Genomic DNA, 19921 nt, shown 5'->3' with positions numbered 1-19921 from the left:
CGTGGTTTTTGTGCTTTTGTCTAGATGCTTTTGGTTTACTAAATATGGAAATGAGTCTTGGGTAAAGTGAATCAGTACTTGAACACCTGCTGTTTAAAAAAGAATGATCTACTTCAGTGCAGCATTATGTGTTTATGCATAACATGACTTTATTGGATTTTCCCTGAATTTCTAAACGGTTTGCTGGACTTCGACTCAGCCACAATATATTTTTTAAGAACAAAAGGAAGGTAAAATGTAACAGATTTAATGAAACTCAGTTTATTGGAAATATAACACTGTAACAATAATTTCTCACCTGGAAATGGTTCTCAAAGTGGACATTAGTAGGACTAAAACAGAAAAATGTAAAAGTTGTGCGCATTTTAAGGAAACTGCTGCTTTATGCAGTCATAGTAGCAGTGCTAGTGGTAGTGTAATTAATTGATTTGGTTATTTGAAATCCTTTAAAGTTATGCAGTTTCTAGAGTAAACTGCACTTGAGTTCACAGAATGGACTGCACTTTGGCTGTAGAATATCTGATGGGCCAAACGAGTTCACGTCAGCGATTCTTTACTACTGCTTCTGTTCAATGTCCTCTATGGTCTCTGGCAGGCACCTGTTGCGGGTCTCTGAAAGTGTCCTTGCCACTATTCCCCCGAGTACAGCCACAAAGCACAAAACGACCTGTGGCAGCTCCGTCCAGACGTCATCCAGTAAGAGGATCATAGGAGCCACAGCTACGCCAAACCGAGCCATGAACGAGTTGTAACCCATACCGTTCTGCCTGAAAACATAAACATATTAGTCTTAATCAAACAGAAGACCTTGCAGAAAAAGCGATGTCCTGAAGAGTTTATTCAAAAACAAAAGTTTGGAATTAGGCTTGTAGAGTTACCTTACTACAGTTGGGTACAGCTCAGAGCTGTATAGCACTAGAGTGGCAAAGGATGCTGAAGAAAACCCTTTTCCAATGATGGCTACCACAGTCGTGGCGACTGACATTTCTACAAAGAACATCAGAATCATGATTACCGCCAAATTTGAACACAAAGAGAGTGTGTTAGTGTAACGGTGCAAACAGTGGTACAAAAACGAAAAAAAAGATTTAAAATACTGTGCAACTGTATTGAGTGATCCCTCATTTCTTTTTGATTTTCCATTTTCTTTCGAGTTATCACTCCATGAGACGTGTTTTCGGTGCACAATGGCTTCTTGATATCCACCCTTCCACTAAGACCGTTTTGGATCAGGCTTCGGTAGACTGACATAAATCTTTCAGGTCCTGTAAAAGGTCTTGGCTATCTTAAGGACATGACATTCTGTTCTTGTGCTTCTTTTGTCCTCCACTTGTTCAGTTTCCTCAAATTTCTTTTAAGGACCCACTGCACACCATGCTGAGATATGCCAAGTTTTACACTGATTTGGGAGTCATCTTGCTGAGGAAATGATACAATTTAAGGCTGTGTTTTCTTTGGTGTTTTTCATAAAGCCAATTAAAGAAATGGGAACAAACAGCAAGGGGGGGTTAGTTGTAGTTTATTTCAAAGATGTAAAACATACAACATTACCACCATTCCCTAAGTTGATAGTGACTGCAGTCTCTTCTTGAAAAAGATTTTTTTTTTTAAACAACCCAAATCTTATATCAAGCCTGTGATCAATAAGTGCCTACCTTTTGGTATCACAATATTGATTCCAAGACAAATGGCAGCCAGCAGCAAAGTTCCCACCACAGTGTGTCGCCTGCCTATCTTTTCCAGCAAGTAGAGGACTGCCAGTTTGGCAGGAAGTTCAATTAATGCATAGGTAAACTGAGTGAGATAGATGTTGAGCCCGAAACCGGTGATCTTGAAGCTGATGCCGTAAAATGTAGTTGCAATGCAAAACCTAGGGACAGAGAAGGAAGTGGCTCATTAAATTAGTGAACAATCTGTTGGCTTACAATTTCTACACAAGATGCAATACATTGTAAAGCCCTGGAAATGCAGACCATAATATACCAGTACGCATGGCCAGTTTCCTCATCTCAGGTGTCCGAATCAGGTCGAGGTAAGAGTAGGTTCGATCTCGTTTCTCCGTTGTAACAATGGTGGATAGTGTCTGAAAGAATTCAAAGCAGAGTCATTTGAGGGCAAGCTCCCATTTGCAACGATGCTGTGAAGATCAGAACAAAACCTACGATTACATTTAAATAAGGATACACTGTATTCTTTAGTTTCTTTGCTCACCTTCTTTGTGTATAATTAGTGCCTATAATAACACCATAATGGATTCTACTTGGCTCCCTTGACTTCATCATCTGGAGCTTACAAACCTCTGTTTTAAGTGTGTGGATCGACTCTTCTCTCCGATTCATGTTGGCACATTTTTTCAAATACATATGAGCTTGCTCCAGCTTTCCATTGGCAATCAGCCACCTAGCCGACTCTGGCATCCACCTAATGTTAGGGGGGAATTATTATTATTATCATTTTTAACCCATATGTAGGCCTATTGCAATGCAGCATTTAAAATAAAAACAAATCTCAAATATCTGTTCAGATTGAGAGACATAGTGAAGACTTGATAGAAGATTTTGAGCTAATAGTTGACCAATGAAGCTGGTTTTAACAAAACAGATTGCAGAAGCCATGACAACAGACAATGGTTCAAACATGGATGATAATAATAAGAAACCATACATTCAGAATCTAAATGTCACAGACTATAAAGAATTATGGTTCGGCCAAAAGTTATCAGTTCACTGTCCCTGTGGTCATCACACCACTTCATTTTAAATTTTTGTCAAGTTTTGTCACAGTTTTCAGGAGATCAAACTTCACTTGTGAGGTTTCAGGGAGCTTGACCTTTGACCACCAGGATCTATTCAGTTTATCCTTGAGTCCCAAGTTTTGTAAAGCATCAGATACGTAGTCTTTGTATTCAGTTAATTATTCTTCCTTCAAGATCAAGTGTCTACACTTACCCAAAATCACTTCCTTCGAAGGCCACAATCCCAGAGTTTTGTTAAAATTTCATAACTAATTTCATAACTAATCTATCAGGACAAGGACAAGCAAGGATATGCACGCCATTTTTTGTTTCATATATGCAGTAGCAAGCTAGTGTTTAGTTAAGGAGGAATCATCAAATTGTTTTAATGCTTAAATTTTCTAAATTAAGTTTTGTTGTAAAAGGCAGAAATTGGGGTGCTTAAAATTTTACTATTACAACATTAGTATTATGTTATTAGATCGGTGCGCATAATATTTTTAATCTGTGTTTGTCCTTCAACTCATGCATGACTAGATTGATGCTGGATGTTAACCAGTCACAGACTTCCAGGTGAACGCGATTAAAGTATATTGAAATGAGCCTCTGTTTGATGACATGCCTTAGTCATACCTCCAAGTGAAGATGGCCAAGATTAAAGGTAATGTAACACTGATTATCAGCCTCCTCCAATCATTCACAAAATAGGCAATAAGTGAAAACACTATATTTCCAAACGTCCAGGACAAGCTGTCGATCACTCCCACAATCTTCCTGTGTTCAATGTCCACCCACTCCACACCTGAAATAAACAAGCAGTCGATTCATTTCTTATGTAGCTTAATTAAAGAAAGCCTTTAGTATGGTGCCTACCAGCAGCCTTAGAGGGGACACAATTTAAAGAACTTTTACTTGAGCTAAAAAAATGTTGTTGCGTGCACACAAGCCAAAAGAGAGTGAGTGCCTCTATAATGCAATGTAATATTCTAATTTGGGAAAGCATTTCTGTATTTTATGCAAAAATTTGCAATACATTGTGCTCTCTCTGCGTCCCCCCCGCACCGAGTACAAGCTGAACAGACATCTGCAGCAGCTCATTTTGATCTTTTTTTTCCCTTTTAAATGACATTACTAAGCATACTGCGCTACTCGAACTGCAAGTCAAAAGTTCACAGGACTACTGACTAAACACTGCCTGCCATCATGACCTGTTACGTGTAATCAGTGTGTGCAAAGCTCCTCTGCTCTAGAAAAACAAATAGATTTAAGATTTTTTTTTAGGGGGGGGTTTACATTTATGTCATGCATGGTAAATAATTTGAAATATCCCAACGAATGAATCAAAGTACAAGAACAAATTGTGTCCCATGCTCATTAAAGCTTCAGTGTGCTCACAGCAGTCAACATGGCATTGAAATAGTACATATTCATATATTTTCTCCTCTGTGGCTTCTGAAGTGAAGATGATATAAGAACGGATACAGTGTATGTTTAGATGATGAAATGAAATAATTACTGAGGACTGCTGAAACGATGACGATGCCTGTGATGCAGAAGCCAGTGAGGAACCTCAGCACCGTGAACATCACGTAGGAAGTAGAAAAGGCGCTTGCAACAGCAAACACCATCCCAGACACGTATGATACCAGCAGCATGATCCTTCTGCCATACCTATGGAAAAATCAGAAAGTCTCAACATTTGTTTTTTTTAGTAGCTGGAACACTGCCTAATCACTGATACCTGTCACTCAGACTGCCAAAGGCCATCGCTCCAAACATGACTCCAACAAAGAAGATGGTAGCAGTTGCTTTGTTTTTCCCTCTTCTATCACACACCAAGTCCCACTTGTACAAAGAAAAAAAAGATGCTATTCCTCATTTGGTTGTGGGATTATTTAATAATTAGGAACAAATACATTTTAATTTATTTCACAATAGGAAAAAAAAGTACAAAAGAATCACCTCTGAGGTCAGAGTAGACTTGAAAGTAGTGTTGTCGTACACCCATCCGTTCTGGCACGGCACTGTATGCGCATCAGTGATGTGGGAAGTGTTAACCAGCAGATGATATTGAGGCTCCTGGAACATCTGACAGGAGCTTGGAGTCCCATCCTGCTGAACTGGAATAGTAACAAGAAGCCTCTCTGTCTGGGATAAATTCATAAAAATACCCCCATCATCCAGAGAGCTGATGTCACAGTGATGAGAGGGAACAGCTGCAATGAAATTGTTGAGCATGAAGTGGCAAGGCAGAGTGAAGCGACCGATGAAACTGATCACAATGATCATTATCTGAAATCTTCCAAATCCGTTAATATCAGCAAGAACATTCTCAAACTTCATTGTGGCCTCCTGCTGTGAGCGAAATGTCTTCCTTTAGGGTTAAAAAGAAAAGGAAAGTCCTCAGTTGCTTGTAGCCTATATCGGAAAGTAGCAAATCTCTGTTTGTTTGACTATTTTAAGGGCTTCTGGACTAGCTGTAATAAGTCAATGTTTTACCTGCCTTCCTGCTTCCACTAGTCTACTGCAGGGTCTCCATTGTTGACACAGCGGAATGACTCAACAATAACCAAGAAACTGCAATTCACAGTGGAAATTCATGGGCAAACATCGGCAAAGGGCAGTTTACATGTAGTGGTTTTTGAACACTTTTTATTTACTTCCTTTAAATAATATAACAAAACACCAAAAGTAGCAATGAAAAGAAAATGACTGTTGCTGTTACAAAAATGCGAGACAGGGTTCAATGCCATAAAAGAGTCATGTTACAACAGGACATGAGCAAAAACAATAGAAATAAATGAAAAAAGCTGCTGGAAAGCCTTAGTCATTTCAAAGACATCAAGCTCTATTACATCATTTCATCTTTCTTTTTTTGGATAGCATCTCTGCTTCTTATTTTGTAAGGGACCAGCAGCAGTTAGGACTGATCAATGCGCTTAGACTAAAGTTCTATGAGGTAATACTGTGATCTGTTGAAGGCACGCCAAATAATAGCATATATATTTTTGAGACCAAAATGTCACCTAATAAATTACTAACTACACTGTATGGTATGACCAGTTCTTGCTGGTGATATCTGAAACTTTTAAGATGATTTGAAGTAAATTCAAAATGTGGCAAATGTGGGCCACATACAGGAGCTGCTTGGAAATGGAACCCCATGCCACCAAGCTCCCAGTATGCAATTTTTGTGCTGATGATAATGCCAGTGGAGGTTTGGAGCTCGGCAGTTACTGAGTCAATCACAGAGTGCAGGTGATTTTTATGCCAACTTGGCGACCCTGCTCTGTAAATTTACATGGTCTGCCACTTTATGGCTGTGAGTTACTGTGGTTCATAAACGCTTCCACTTTACAATAATGCCGCTTACAGCTGATCGTGGAAAATCTAGGAGGAAAGACCACATGGTCATGTTTTTAAAGACAGACCACATGGCTAGGTTCTTGATTTTCCACACCTGTGGCAACTGGTGAAAACATCTGAATTCAAAGATTAAGAGTTGTGGCAAAAGACACACTTTTGTCCATACATTGAGGAATGAGGAAATTGTAAATCTTGTGTGTTTTTATTATTTAGTGCTGTAGGACTGATGTGTTTTTCTTATATGAGGACCTTTAAGGTCAAAGGGCAGTTTGTCAGAGGAATAGAAATGTGGTTATTCTTATTGTATTTTAAACCACAGGATTCATGGCAGCTATCATGTATCAGTTTGCCTCTGTTTACAGCAAGTTACCACACTCGCTCTTGCACCTATAGATAGATTTTTTCTTTCCCCACTTCCTCTATGGACCACCACTGTGCAATACCAATTCTATGTCCAATAACCCAACTGTATATACACAACACTATTTATTACATATTACTTTTTTTTAAAAAACCGGCTTGTATATTTGTACATTGTATATATATATATATATATATATATATATGTATATATATATATGTATATATATTTATATATATATATATATATATATATATATATATATATATATATATATATATATATGTATATATATATATATATATGTATATATATATGTATATATATATATATATATATGTATATATATATATATATATATCTTTTTCCCTCTGTTAATACTGTCCCCCCCCCCCCCCCCCCCCCCCCCCCCCAGCATGTTTGCACTGAGTAGGAGATGCTCTGTATCTCATTGTGCAACTGTATAGTGACAATAAAGGCATTCTATTCTATTCTTCACTTATAATAACTGTGGATCTCCTCATTTATCGTGCATAAAATCAACACCTCAAACACAAATATGTCATACAGTATTTGAAATAGGGTTTCAAGATTTATTTAGATTTATTTTTACTAAAGAACACAGACACATGACTCACAAGACAATCAGATTTAGAGCAAAAAAAATAAAATAATAACTGAATCTAACAAACCATGCTTCTTCATTAGCTCTAGTTTCCTAACATACTCAACATACTGAGATATTTGTGTTTTTATAGATTTATAGCTACACAGCGGTATGTAGTTAGGCACATGCATCATTTGTACCCTCTGCAACAACAAAGAAGAATACTACTACAGCTAAATTTGGATATTTCCGCCATGAGGAGGTAAAAAGACTTCATATTCAACATGCATTGAACATGTGTAAAAGACACTGTTTTTACATATGTTTAAACTGTTTGCTCCCATCAAGTTGCTGTGTTGACTTAGTGCAGTCCTATGGGGATTTTGATTGCAATGACAAAAACGCATAGGCAGGAGATTTCTCATCAGAGGCGGAGACTGATCGTCTTCTGAAATACAAAAGATATTTTCATTTTATAATGTATATAATTTTATATACATTTTAGAATGTTTATAATGTCTCATGTTTGGATGATTTTTTGACATTAAAGCCCAGTACCTTGTCTGTTCCACGTCCTCGATAGTCTCCGGTAGACGCACATTGTTCGTCTCAGGGAGCAAAGAAGCTGACAGTCCGGCGCCTAAAGCCACCAGGGAAAAAACAAAACTTGGCAGATTCACCCACACGTCTTCAAGGAGCATGATCAAGGGGGATACAGCAACACCTACACGGGCCATAAAGGAACAGTATCCCAATCCATTTTGCCTGAATTACAAAAAGAAGAAAAAATACAACAAATGTTGTGCTCTGATTATCAGGCAGCAAAATAAAAGACAATGTGCATTTTACTGACCTCATTACTGTGGGATAAAGCTCCGTTGTGTACAGAAAAACTATTGTAAAAGAGCCCTCTGAAAACATCTTGCCCAAAGCTCCCACAGCTGTCCGAAGATTCCCCATATCTGAAAAGAAAACGCGGAAATTTCACCTTGTGTTCTAGTTAAGACTTTTCACTGAATTTATTAGAAGATTAAATACTAGAAATGTATAAAGACATTTAATCTTGCAGTTGTTTAAAGCTGCAGCTGATACTGTTGCTGTGAACTGAAAGCAGACCTATTAGGATTTTCCTTACTTTTAATGGCAGATGCTCAAATTTAACAGCTCATACAGATAATGGGGTCATCACATATTCAACTAATTATAATGAGCTAAAAGTTCAACCTTCAGACTAAACACTGAACATCTTAGATGTTTTGTTTCTAATTTACTATGTCAGAGACGGGGGTAATTACTAATTCAACAATCTACACGGTGGGCCATTTATATGGATACACCGTAATAACATGGGAATGGTTGGTGATATTAAAGTCCTGTTTGTGGCACATTAGTATATGTGAAGGGGCAAACTCCTCAAGATGGGTGGTGTCATGCCCTGGAGGACGGGGCAGTGGCCTGTATGTATTACAAATGGAAAGAAAAGAAAATGAATTCTGATCATGCACAGTAGCTCAGACCAGGGATAATATATAACAGAAGATAAAAAGACTAATTTAAATAAAAAATATTCATTCCAAAAAGTAATTTGGCTCCTACAGTAAATTGATAAGACACAGCCAAGTTAAAGTTGGAGCTTATGTCTTTAAGAAAAATGCACATTTAGGCCATTTGTGGCAAAGAAAAAGTGTCAATACTGTGTTGTGGCCTAAATATAATGGATGAGTTTTGCTTTTGTGTGCAGCAGAAATCCCTTTTAAACAAACAGATTCTCACCTATCAGGTTTCAAATATTTTACATCACTTTGCTTCTTCCCTCAGGTTGTGGTGTCGACAAACATCGCTGAGACTTCTCTAACAATTGATGGCGTGGTGTTTGTCATTGACCCTGGATTTGCCAAACAAAAGGTAGACAAAAGTGACTGACCTGATTGCACAGCTTTATTATTAGTTTGGTCTTAAGTGATGTTGGTGTAAATGGAGATGTTTATGATTTTGTTTGTTTTTTTTGTCACATTGTAGTAATCTGTCATGAGAGTTGTTGTACCTAAACATGCTTTGCCACGTGTGTCTAGGTGTACAATCCTCGAATCAGAGTGGAGTCTCTGCTCGTCACAGCCATCAGTAAAGCTTCTGCCCAGCAGAGGGCAGGACGAGCTGGAAGAACACGTCCAGGGAAATGCTTCCGTCTCTACACAGAGAAGGCCTACAAAACAGAGATGCAGGCAAGTGATTTTTTGTTGTTGTTGTTGTCGAGGTTTGGATAAAGGCATAATAAACTGTGAAGGACCTTGTATGTCCTTCACAGGAGGGGCCTGGGACACACAGATTTTCAAATGCACCTGAAATTTTGTTTTGGAGGTTACTGCAAAGAAGTGGCGGCGTGAGTCACAGAAGCCCAAAATGACAACAGCTCAGCAAATGAAAGGAAACTTTATACCGAATACTGAGTTATGCTGCACTAGCCTAATTCCTGTAATATTGAAATAAAGTTATATTGTAGTAAACTTTCCTAAATTAGAGGCATGCCATCAGACTGCTGCCTTCATATGGATGCAGCAGTCTAAAGAAGTAAGATTTTATACAGCGTAAATACTGCAGAAGTCACTTCACATTCATGATCATTTGTAGATCATGCAGATTGCTTGAATGGTGATCAGTCAAGCACAAAGATTTAAACTCTTTGCTGCCCGAAGTGAACAATCTGCTGTATAAATTCAGCGTTATGTCTTCTCCACAGTTTGCCCTTGTATATAGGTTTCTCATGTTGTGTGACAAAGCCTCTCAGACATTATACTAAGACCTATGCCCTTGTTGGCCCCTCATATCCCCTCACTTCACCGCATGAGGTTCATCTTTGTGCTGCTCGCTCCTTCTTCAGGATAACAACATCCATTATATTTGACTTTATTATCGTCCCTTTTTAGGATAACACATACCCTGAGATTCTTCGCTCAAACTTGGGATCTGTAGTGCTTCAGCTTAAAAAGCTGGGTATTGATGACCTCGTCCACTTTGACTTCATGGATCCACCTGGTAAGTCAGCCTGCAGTCTTATTGTAAACTGTAAATGGTCCTTTTATGCTAGTTAGCCGTGGCTAGCTGATCTCACTGTCTCTCCTCCATGCAGCTCCTGAGACGTTGATGAGGGCCCTTGAGCTGCTGAACTACCTGGCAGCTCTCAATGATGATGGTGACCTGACAGAGCTAGGATCCATGATGGCAGAATTTCCTCTGGACCCCCAACTGGCAAAGATGGTCATTGCAAGCTGCGAGTTTAACTGCTCCAACGAGATCCTTTCCATTACTGCCATGTTGTCAGGTAATGCCCAGGACTGGGCTGACGTCTTACTTGCCTGTTGTAGGCCAAGTCTCTTTGGGTTAACACTTCTGATTACAGGTAGTGTTAAAAATAATCCCAATTTACGTCCAGTTTGTGCACATTTTCTACTCCTCTAAGCCAGCCATTCCCAAAGTCAAGAATGCTGCGACCCACTTAAAACACAGAATATCCCATGGGGCCCACCAAGTCTTATATAAGTCTTGCATAATACATTTACTGAATAATGATGGGATGTATAGAAAGCTTTTAAAGAGGTGCTATTATCCTTTTTCCTATTCTGTCTCATGTATAAAATGTACTGTTAAACTGAGGGATGCTCATATTGAATAGGCTAAAGTTTTAAAAGCAGAGATCCACATTTGTGTGAACAAACCTTGTGAGACACAATCTTGAACTTCAGACTGCTCTAAATGATTTCCTCTTGATTTCTGAGGTTTTTTCCCCTACTCCTGGCTTTGTTTGATGTCAATGAGAGCAGATATCGTTAATATGAGTATCTAAGCCACGTAGCTCTGGCTGTGAGGACATCAGCCCCCATCAGAATTGAGGGGTAAAGAATGAATAATAAACTGACTCATGCAAAGCTGCTCTTGTAGAGACAAAAAAAGAGATCTGGGGGCACAAATTTGCCCCTTTTAAGATTTAACAACTAAGCACTGAATTAATGTTTACAAAGTTCTCAGAAAACAAGTGCAGATCGTTTGTAGTACCTTGTCCAGGATTATGACAACTGAACAAGCTGATATTTCAGATTTTTGTCAATACACATATGACACATTTCATGCCGGTGTTAGTCACACTTATTTTTGATTTTAGTACAAATAAGGAAAGAATGTAAATAATGATTCAGCTGGAAAAAGACAATATATACTCATGTTTTTGTTTTGTTTTTTTGCCACATGTAGGTCAATACGACTTCATATATTAACTCTTAACTTTAAATCTCAGGTTTTTGTTTTGTTAATAGAAAGTGAGTTTTTCATCATTAAAGAAAGTGGATAGGGCAGGCACCACTTGGAAGTTTTTCATATCTATTGAATTATCTTTTTTGAAGCAACACTTTTAAAATTAATGTTGTATTGTAGAGTAACATTTAGCTCAGATGTGTTTCAGTCTTCCACCTACTAAAAGGCCTAACACTCATGTAGCTAAAGTAAGATCTGTGAGTTCTGGAAAGGTTCAACTTTGTTGGTGTCCCTAACACTCTGCAGCTGTGTGAAAACTCTTGTTTTACAGATGTGGTTAAATGACTCCTCTCTACGAGCTAATAACCATTACAGTTGGGAATGACCATGAGAAAAGACTGCAGCTCCCTCTTATAGAGCTTGTGGTCCTGCCCTGTCCCAAGCAGTGTCGAGTGCCCTAGCATCATAGGCTTTGCTGCATTTTTCTGTGAATGTTTGACTCATCCCTATGGGCGGCTTTGTTGGGGCCCATACCAACCTTGTTTAGTCCCACAGTGTTTTGTCCGTCCTACGGAGGCTAAGAAGGCAGCAGACGAGTCCAAGATGAGGTTTGCTCACATTGACGGAGACCACTTGACGCTGCTCAACGTCTATCACGCCTTCAAACAAAGTGAGCATCAGTCCACGTTTTATTTGGATTTCTGCATGATGAAGTTAAACCTGCATTAATTTGTTTTGTGGGTTTTTTTTGTGTTTTTTTAATACACACACTTTGTGACCAGCAGAATAAGATAAAAATGCAACATGTGGCTTTTTAAAGCTAAAGAAAACGTGCTGGAGAAAGATGTTTTTGTAATGGAGCAGTAGAATGGTTGAATGTTATATGATAGGTGAGCATTCGTACAGAGAAATACAATAGATGAATACAATGAGATTTGTTAAAACAGTCACAGGTGGCTTCTGGATAACCAACATGAGCAGAGATTTCAAAGACAGCACTGACTCTGCTGACCAGATTTCCTCAGGCAGTTTATTCCAAAGCTTCAGGGATCTCACTGTGAATGTTCCTGGGAACCTCTCTGTTACATACAGGCTAGTATGCAACAGAGAGGTTTGATGTGTTGTATGACAAGACTCAAATATATAACCTATTGAGAGCCACTGAGGTGACAGGAATATGCGTTTTTGTGTCCTCATGCATCATTTCTGTTTAAAATGACAAATTCAGTACATGATTTGTAGACATTTATGCTTGAAAACATGTTTCATCTAACATATTTTAAAGATAAAGAGCCATGATCTATTTTTTATTAACAACTTTTTTTGGGATTAGTAAAATTTTGATGATTTAGTTAGCACCTTAGACTTGAATGTCTCTCACGCCTTTTTCCAGACCATGAGTCTAACCAGTGGTGCTATGACAACTTTGTCAACTACCGCTCGCTGATGTCTGCCGACAATGTGCGGCAGCAGCTGTCCAGGATCATGGACCGCTTCAACCTGCCTCGTCGGAGCACAGAGTTCACAAGCAGAGATTACTACATCAACATCCGACGGGCGCTCTGCACCGGCTTCTTCATGCAGGTGAGCAGACCTAATAGATTCGGAGGAGGAGGAAGAGGAAGGAGCTTTGGTAGCAGTAAACTGAAGTCTGCTATCAGCCTGTTAGTGGGCTTAGTATTCTCTTTGAACTGAAAAGGATTTTACTGTTATCATTTTTAAATTATTCCTGTGAACCTCCCTGCAGGTGGCTCATTTGGAGCGCACAGGCCATTACCTCACAGTGAAAGACAACCAAGTGGTCCAGCTGCACCCATCTACAGTCCTGGACCACAAACCAGAGTGGGTGCTCTACAACGAGTTTGTCCTCACCACCAAGAACTACATCCGCACATGCACAGACATCAAGCCAGAGTGGTACGTGTACAGACAATAAGATCTCACTAAAAGCTGTTTTTACATGTGTTGCGTTAGCTGAGTGACGGGGTCATCCGTGTTCTCCTGTCTCTGTTACAGGCTGGTGAAGATTGCACCTCAATACTACGAAATGAGTAACTTCCCACAATGTGAAGCTAAGCGACAGCTGGAGCGAATCATTGCCAAACTAGAGAGCAAAGAGTATTCCCAGTACTGAACAACAGCCAACAAGTGTCCTGGAAAAACAACTGCTTACTTTAGTTTTAGATTTTTCTCTCATTGTATCTTTAATGTTTCAAATTTGACTTTTTGATTATTTTTTTAAATATTTTCTTTGCCCCCCCCATCAATGTTAATTCTGTAACTACGTGTAACGTCAGATAAAATGTCAACAACAGTGGTTAGACCCGGTCGTAACTACTCAAACGGAATAACAAACGTGTTATTTAGATGTGGTTGAATTTTGTTTAGGAAACTGCTGAGTCATAAACATTTGTGCTTGCTTTGTTTCTTTAAAACAATGAGCTTTGACTTCATTTCTCTGTATAAATTAATTAGTAAAGTCTGTTATCCGAAAGACAGTTTGATCCGTGGTTTTTGTGCTTTTGTCTAGATGCTTTTGGTTTACTAAATATGGAAATGAGTCTTGGGTAAAGTGAATCAGTACTTGAACACCTGCTGTTTAAAAAAGAATGATCTACTTCAGTGCAGCATTATGTGTTTATGCATAACATGACTTTATTGGATTTTCCCAGAATTTCTAAATGGTTTGCTGGACTTCGACTCAGCCACAATATATTTTTTAAGAACAAAAGGAAGGTAAAATGTAACAGATTTAATGAAACTCAGTTTATTGGAAATATAACACTGTAACAATAATTTCTCACCTGGAAATGGTTCTCAAAGTGGACATTAGTAGGACTAAAACAGAAAAATTTAGAAGTTGTGCGCATTTTAAGGAAACTGCTGCTTTATGCAATCATAGTAGCAGTGGTAGTGTAATTAATTGATTTGGTTATTTGAAATCCTTTAAAGTTATGCAGTTTCTAGAGTAAACTGCACTTGGGTTCACAGAATAGACTGCACTTTGGCTGTAGAATATCTGATGGGCCAAACGAGTTCACGTCAGTGATTCTTTACTACTGCTTCTGTTCAATGTCCTCTATGGTCTCTGGCAGGCACCTGTTGCGGGTCTCTGAAAGCGTCCTTGCCACTATTCCCCCGAGTACAGCCACAAAGCACAAGACGACCTGTGGCAGCTCCGTCCAGACGCCATCCAGTAAGAGGATCATAGGAGCCATAGCTACGCCAAACCGAGCCATGAACGAGTTGTAACCCATACCGTTCTGCCTGAAAACATAAACATATTAGTCCCGAAGAGTTTATTCAAAAACAAAAGATTGGAATTAGGCGTGTAGAGTTACCTTACTACAGTTGGGTACAGCTCAGAGCTGTATAGCACTAGAGTGGTAAAGGATGCTGAAGAAAACCCTTTTCCAATGATGGCTACCACAGTCGTGGCGACTGACATTTCTACAAAGAACATCAGAATCATGATTACCGCCAAATTTGAACACAAAGAGTGTGTTAGTGTAACGGTGCAAACAGTGGTACAAAAAGGAAAAAAAAAGATTTAAAATACTGTGCAACAGTATTGAGTGATCCCTCATTTCTTTTTGATTTTCCATTTTCTTTCGATTTATCACTCCATGAGACGTGTTTAGTTGTAGTTTATTTCAAAGATGTAAAACATACAACATTACCACCATTCCCTAAGTTGATAGTGACTGCAGTCTCTTCTTGAAAAAGATTTTTTTTAAAACAACCCAAATCTTATATCAAGCCTGTGATCAATAAGTGCCTACCTTTTGGTATCACAATATTGATTCCAAGACAAATGGCAGCCAGCAGCAAAGTTCCCACCATAGTGCGTCGCCTGCCTATCTTTTCCAGCAAGCAGAGGACTGCCAGTTTGGCAGGAAGTTCAATTAATGCATAGGTAAACTGAGTGAGATAGATGTTGAGCCCAAAACCGGTGATCTTGAAGCTGATGCCGTAAAATGTAGTTGCAACGCAAAACCTAGGGACGGAGAAGGAAGCGGCTCGTTAGTGAACAATCTGTTGGTTTACAATTTATACACAAGATTCAATACATTGTAAAGTCCTGGGAATGCAGACCATGATATACCAGTGCGCAGGGCCAGTTTCCTCATCTCAGGTGTCCGAATCAGGTCGAGGTAAGAGTAGGTTTGATCTCGTTTCTCCGTTGTAACAATGGTGGATAGTGTCTGAAAGAATTCAAAGCAGAGTCATTTGAGGGCAAGCTCCCATTTGCAACGATGCTGTGAAGATCAGAACAAAACCTACGATTACATTTAAATAAGGATACACTGTATTCTTTAGTTTCTTTGTTCACCTTCTTTGTGTATAATTAGTGCCTATAATAACACCATAATGGATTCTACTTGGCTCCCTTGACTTCATCATCTGGAGCTTACAAACCTCTATTTTAAGTGTGTGGATCGACTCTTCTCTCCGATTCATGTTGGCACATTTTTTCAAATACATCTGAGCTTGCTCCAGCTTTCCATTGGCAATCAGCCACCTAGCCGACTCTGGCATCCACCTAATGTTAGGGGGGAATTATTTGTATTATCATTTTTAACCCATATGTAGGCCTATTGCAATGCAGCATTTAAAATAAAAAATCTCAAATATCTGTTCAGATTGAGAGACATAGTGAAGACTTGATAGAAGATTTTGAGCTAATAGTTGACCAATGAAGCTGGTTTTAACAAAACAGATTGCAGAAGCCATGACAACAGACAATGGTTCAAACATGGATGATAAGAAGAAGAAACCATACATTCAGAATCTAAATGTCACAGACTATAAAGAATTATGGTTCAGCCAAAAGTTATCAGTTTACTGTCCCTGTGGTCATCACACCACTTCATTTTAAATTTTTGTCAAGTTTCGTCACAGTTTTCAGGAGATCAAACTTCACTTGTGAGGTTTCAGGGAGCTTGACCTTTGACCGCCAAGATCTATTCAGTTTATCCTTGAGTCCCAAGTTTTCTAAAGCATCAGATACATAGTCTTTGTATTCAGTTAATTATTCTTCCTTCAAGATCAAGTGTCTACACTTACCCAAAATCACTTCCTTCGAAGGCCACAATCCCAGAGTTTTGTTAAAATTTCATAACTAATTTCATAACTAATCTATCAGGACAAGGACAAGCAAGGATATGCACGCCATTTTTTGTTTCATATATGCAGTAGCAAGCTAGTGTTTAGTTAAGGAGGAATCATCAAATTGTTTTAATGCTTAAATTTTCTAAATTAAGTTTTGTTGTAAAAGGCAGAAATTGGGATGCTTAAAATTTTACTATTATAACATTAGTATTATGTTATTAGATCGGTGCGCATAATATTTTTAATCTGTGTTTGTCCTTCAACTCATGCATGACTAGATCGATGCCGGATGTTAACCAGTCACAGACTTCCAGGTGAACGCGATTAAAGTATATTGAAATGAGCCTCTGTTTGATGACATGCCTTAGTCATACCTCCAAGTGAAGATAGCCAAGATTAAAGGTAATGTAACACTGATTATCAGCCTCCTCCAATCATTCACAAAATAGGCAATAAGTGAAAACACTATATTTCCAAACGTCCAGGATAAGCTGTCGATCACTCCCGCAATCTTCCTGTGTTCAATGTCCACCCACTCCACACCTGAAATAAACAAGCAGTCGATTCATTTCTTATGTAGCTTAATTAAAGAAAGCCTTTAGTATGGTGCCTACCAGCAGCCTTAGAGGGGACACAATTTAAAGAACATTTAAATGACCTAAAAAGATGTTGTTGCGTGCACACAAGCCAAAAGAGAGTGGGTGCCTCTATAATGCAATGTAATATTCTAATTTGGGAAAGCGTTTCTGTCTTTTGTGCAAAAATTTGCAATACATTGTGCTCTCTCTGCGTCCCCCCACCCCACCCCGCCGAGTCGAAGCTGAACAGGCGTCTGCAGCAGCTGATTTTGATCTTTTTTTTCCCTTTTAAATGACATTACTGAGCATACTGCGCTACTCGAACTGCAAGTCAAAAGTTCACAGGACTACTGACTAAACACTGCCTGCCATCATGACCTGTTACGTGTAATCAATGTGTGCAAAGCTCCTCTGCTCTAGAAAAACAAATAGATTTAAGATTTTTTTGGGGGTGATTACATTTATGTCATGCATGGTAAATAATTTTAAATATCCCAATGAATGAATCAAAATACAAGAACAAATTGTGTCCCATGCTCATTAAAGCTTCAGTGTGCTCACAGCAGTCAACATGGCATTGAAATAGTACATATTCATATATTTTCTCCTCTGTGGCTTCTGAAGTGAAGATGATATAAGAACGGATACAGTGTATGTTTAGATGATGAAATGAAATAATTACTGAGGACTGCTGAAACGATGACGATGCCTGTGATGCAGAAGCCAGTGAGGAACCTCAGCACCGTGAACATCACGTAGGAAGTAGAAAAGGCGCTTGCAACAGCAAACACCATCCCAGACACGTATGATACCAGCAGCATGATCCTTCTGCCATACCTATGGAAAAATCAGAAAGTCTCAACATTTGTTTTTTTTAGTAGCTGGAACACTGCCTAATCACTGATACCTGTCACTCAGACTGCCAAAGGCCATCGCTCCAAACATGACTCCAACAAAGAAGATGGTAGCAGTTGCTTTGTTTTTCCCTCTTCTATCACACACCAAGTCCCACTTGTACAAAGAAAAAAAAGATGCTATTCCTCATTTGGTTGTGGGATTATTTAATAATTAGGAACAAATACATTTTAATTTATTTCACAATAGGAAAAAAAAGTACAAAAGAATCACCTCTGAGGTCAGAGTAGACTTGAAAGTAGTGTTGTCGTACACCCATCCGTTCTGGCACGGCACTGTATGCGCATCAGTGATGTGGGAAGTGTTAACCAGCAGATGATATTGAGGCTCCTGGAACATCTGACAGGAGCTTGGAGTCCCATCCTGCTGAACTGGAATAGTAACAAGAAGCCTCTCTGTCTGGGATAAATTCATAAAAATACCCCCATCATCCAGAGAGCTGATGTCACAGTGATGAGAGGGAACAGCTGCAATGAAATTGTTGAGCATGAAGTGGCAAGGCAGAGTGAAGCGACCGATGAAACTGATCACAATGATCATTATCTGAAATCTTCCAAATCCGTTAATATCAGCAAGAACATTCTCAAACTTCATTGTGGCCTCCTGCTGTGAGCGAAATGTCTTCCTTTAGGGTTAAAAAGAAAAGGAAAGTCCTCAGTTGCTTGTAGCCTATATCGGAAAGTAGCAAATCTCTGTTTGTTTGACTATTTTAAGGGCTTCTGGACTAGCTGTAATAAGTCAATGTTTTACCTGCCTTCCTGCTTCCACTAGTCTACTGCAGGGTCTCCATTGTTGACACAGCGGAATGACTCAACAATAACCAAGAAACTGCAATTCACAGTGGAAATTCATGGGCAAACATCGGCAAAGGGCAGTTTACATGTAGTGGTTTTTGAACACTTTTTATTTACTTCCTTTAAATAATATAACAAAACACCAAAAGTAGCAATGAAAAGAAAATGACTGTTGCTGTTACAAAAATGCGAGACAGGGTTCAATGCCATAAAAGAGTCATGTTACAACAGGACATGAGCAAAAACAATAGAAATAAATGAAAAAAGCTGCTGGAAAGCCTTAGTCATTTCAAAGACATCAAGCTCTATTACATCATTTCATCTTTCTTTTTTTGGATAGCATCTCTGCTTCTTATTTTGTAAGGGACCAGCAGCAGTTAGGACTGATCAATGCGCTTAGACTAAAGTTCTATGAGGTAATACTGTGATCTGTTGAAGGCACGCCAAATAATAGCATATATATTTTTGAGACCAAAATGTCACCTAATAAATTACTAACTACACTGTATGGTATGACCAGTTCTTGCTGGTGATATCTGAAACTTTTAAGATGATTTGAAGTAAATTCAAAATGTGGCAAATGTGGGCCACATACAGGAGCTGCTTGGAAATGGAACCCCATGCCACCAAGCTCCCAGTATGCAATTTTTGTGCTGATGATAATGCCAGTGGAGGTTTGGAGCTCGGCAGTTACTGAGTCAATCACAGAGTGCAGGTGATTTTTATGCCAACTTGGCGACCCTGCTCTGTAAATTTACATGGTCTGCCACTTTATGGCTGTGAGTTACTGTGGTTCATAAACGCTTCCACTTTACAATAATGCCGCTTACAGCTGATCGTGGAAAATCTAGGAGGAAAGACCACATGGTCATGTTTTTAAAGACAGACCACATGGCTAGGTTCTTGATTTTCCACACCTGTGGCAACTGGTGAAAACATCTGAATTCAAAGATTAAGAGTTGTGGCAAAAGACACACTTTTGTCCATACATTGAGGAATGAGGAAATTGTAAATCTTGTGTGTTTTTATTATTTAGTGCTGTAGGACTGATGTGTTTTTCTTATATGAGGACCTTTAAGGTCAAAGGGCAGTTTGTCAGAGGAATAGAAATGTGGTTATTCTTATTGTATTTTAAACCACAGGATTCATGGCAGCTATCATGTATCAGTTTGCCTCTGTTTACAGCAAGTTACCACACTCGCTCTTGCA

At 38.9% G+C, this 19921-nt stretch overlaps 4 protein-coding genes across 4 annotated transcripts; 1 reads left to right on the top strand and 3 right to left on the bottom strand.

The window, feature by feature from the left end:
* Window positions 1-129: 129 nt before the first annotated feature.
* Window positions 130-5223, bottom strand: LOC106098904 (solute carrier family 22 member 7). Its single transcript, XM_019359948.2, has 9 exons — window positions 4697-5223; window positions 4476-4579; window positions 4251-4405; window positions 3368-3536; window positions 2298-2421; window positions 1974-2083; window positions 1656-1870; window positions 879-987; window positions 130-767 (listed from the first exon to the last, which is right to left on the bottom strand). Exons 1-9 carry the CDS (start codon window positions 5075-5077, stop codon window positions 557-559), a joined length of 1578 nt encoding a protein of 525 aa, XP_019215493.1. The 5' UTR covers window positions 5078-5223; the 3' UTR covers window positions 130-556.
* Window positions 5224-7060: 1837 nt separating this feature from the next.
* On the bottom strand, window positions 7061-8058 carry LOC109202456 (solute carrier family 22 member 7-like). Its single transcript, XM_019359950.2, has 3 exons — window positions 7922-8058; window positions 7627-7833; window positions 7061-7516 (listed from the first exon to the last, which is right to left on the bottom strand). The coding sequence occupies exons 1-3, from the start codon at window positions 8026-8028 to the stop codon at window positions 7441-7443; spliced, it is 390 nt and encodes a 129-aa protein (XP_019215495.1). The 5' UTR covers window positions 8029-8058; the 3' UTR covers window positions 7061-7440.
* A 509-nt stretch (window positions 8059-8567) lies between these two features.
* LOC109202510 (pre-mRNA-splicing factor ATP-dependent RNA helicase DHX15) lies at window positions 8568-13811 on the top strand. Its single transcript, XM_025907868.1, has 9 exons — window positions 8568-8574; window positions 8792-8973; window positions 9141-9290; window positions 9993-10101; window positions 10196-10387; window positions 11861-11983; window positions 12707-12897; window positions 13061-13230; window positions 13330-13811. The coding sequence occupies exons 1-9, from the start codon at window positions 8568-8570 to the stop codon at window positions 13445-13447; spliced, it is 1242 nt and encodes a 413-aa protein (XP_025763653.1). The 3' UTR covers window positions 13448-13811.
* Window positions 13812-14060: 249 nt separating this feature from the next.
* Window positions 14061-18663, bottom strand: LOC102078086 (solute carrier family 22 member 7). Its single transcript, XM_019359949.2, has 9 exons — window positions 18132-18663; window positions 17911-18014; window positions 17686-17840; window positions 16800-16968; window positions 15733-15856; window positions 15409-15518; window positions 15096-15310; window positions 14655-14763; window positions 14061-14580 (listed from the first exon to the last, which is right to left on the bottom strand). Exons 1-9 carry the CDS (start codon window positions 18510-18512, stop codon window positions 14370-14372), a joined length of 1578 nt encoding a protein of 525 aa, XP_019215494.1. The 5' UTR covers window positions 18513-18663; the 3' UTR covers window positions 14061-14369.
* Window positions 18664-19921: the final 1258 nt, after the last annotated feature.

The sequence above is a fragment of the Oreochromis niloticus genome, linkage group LG6 (genome assembly GCF_001858045.2).
Source record: "Oreochromis niloticus isolate F11D_XX linkage group LG6, O_niloticus_UMD_NMBU, whole genome shotgun sequence".
Classification (NCBI taxonomy): domain Eukaryota; kingdom Metazoa; phylum Chordata; class Actinopteri; order Cichliformes; family Cichlidae; genus Oreochromis; species Oreochromis niloticus.
Note: the sequence above shows the minus strand (reverse complement) of the source record. Positions and strands in the feature narration are given on the sequence as shown.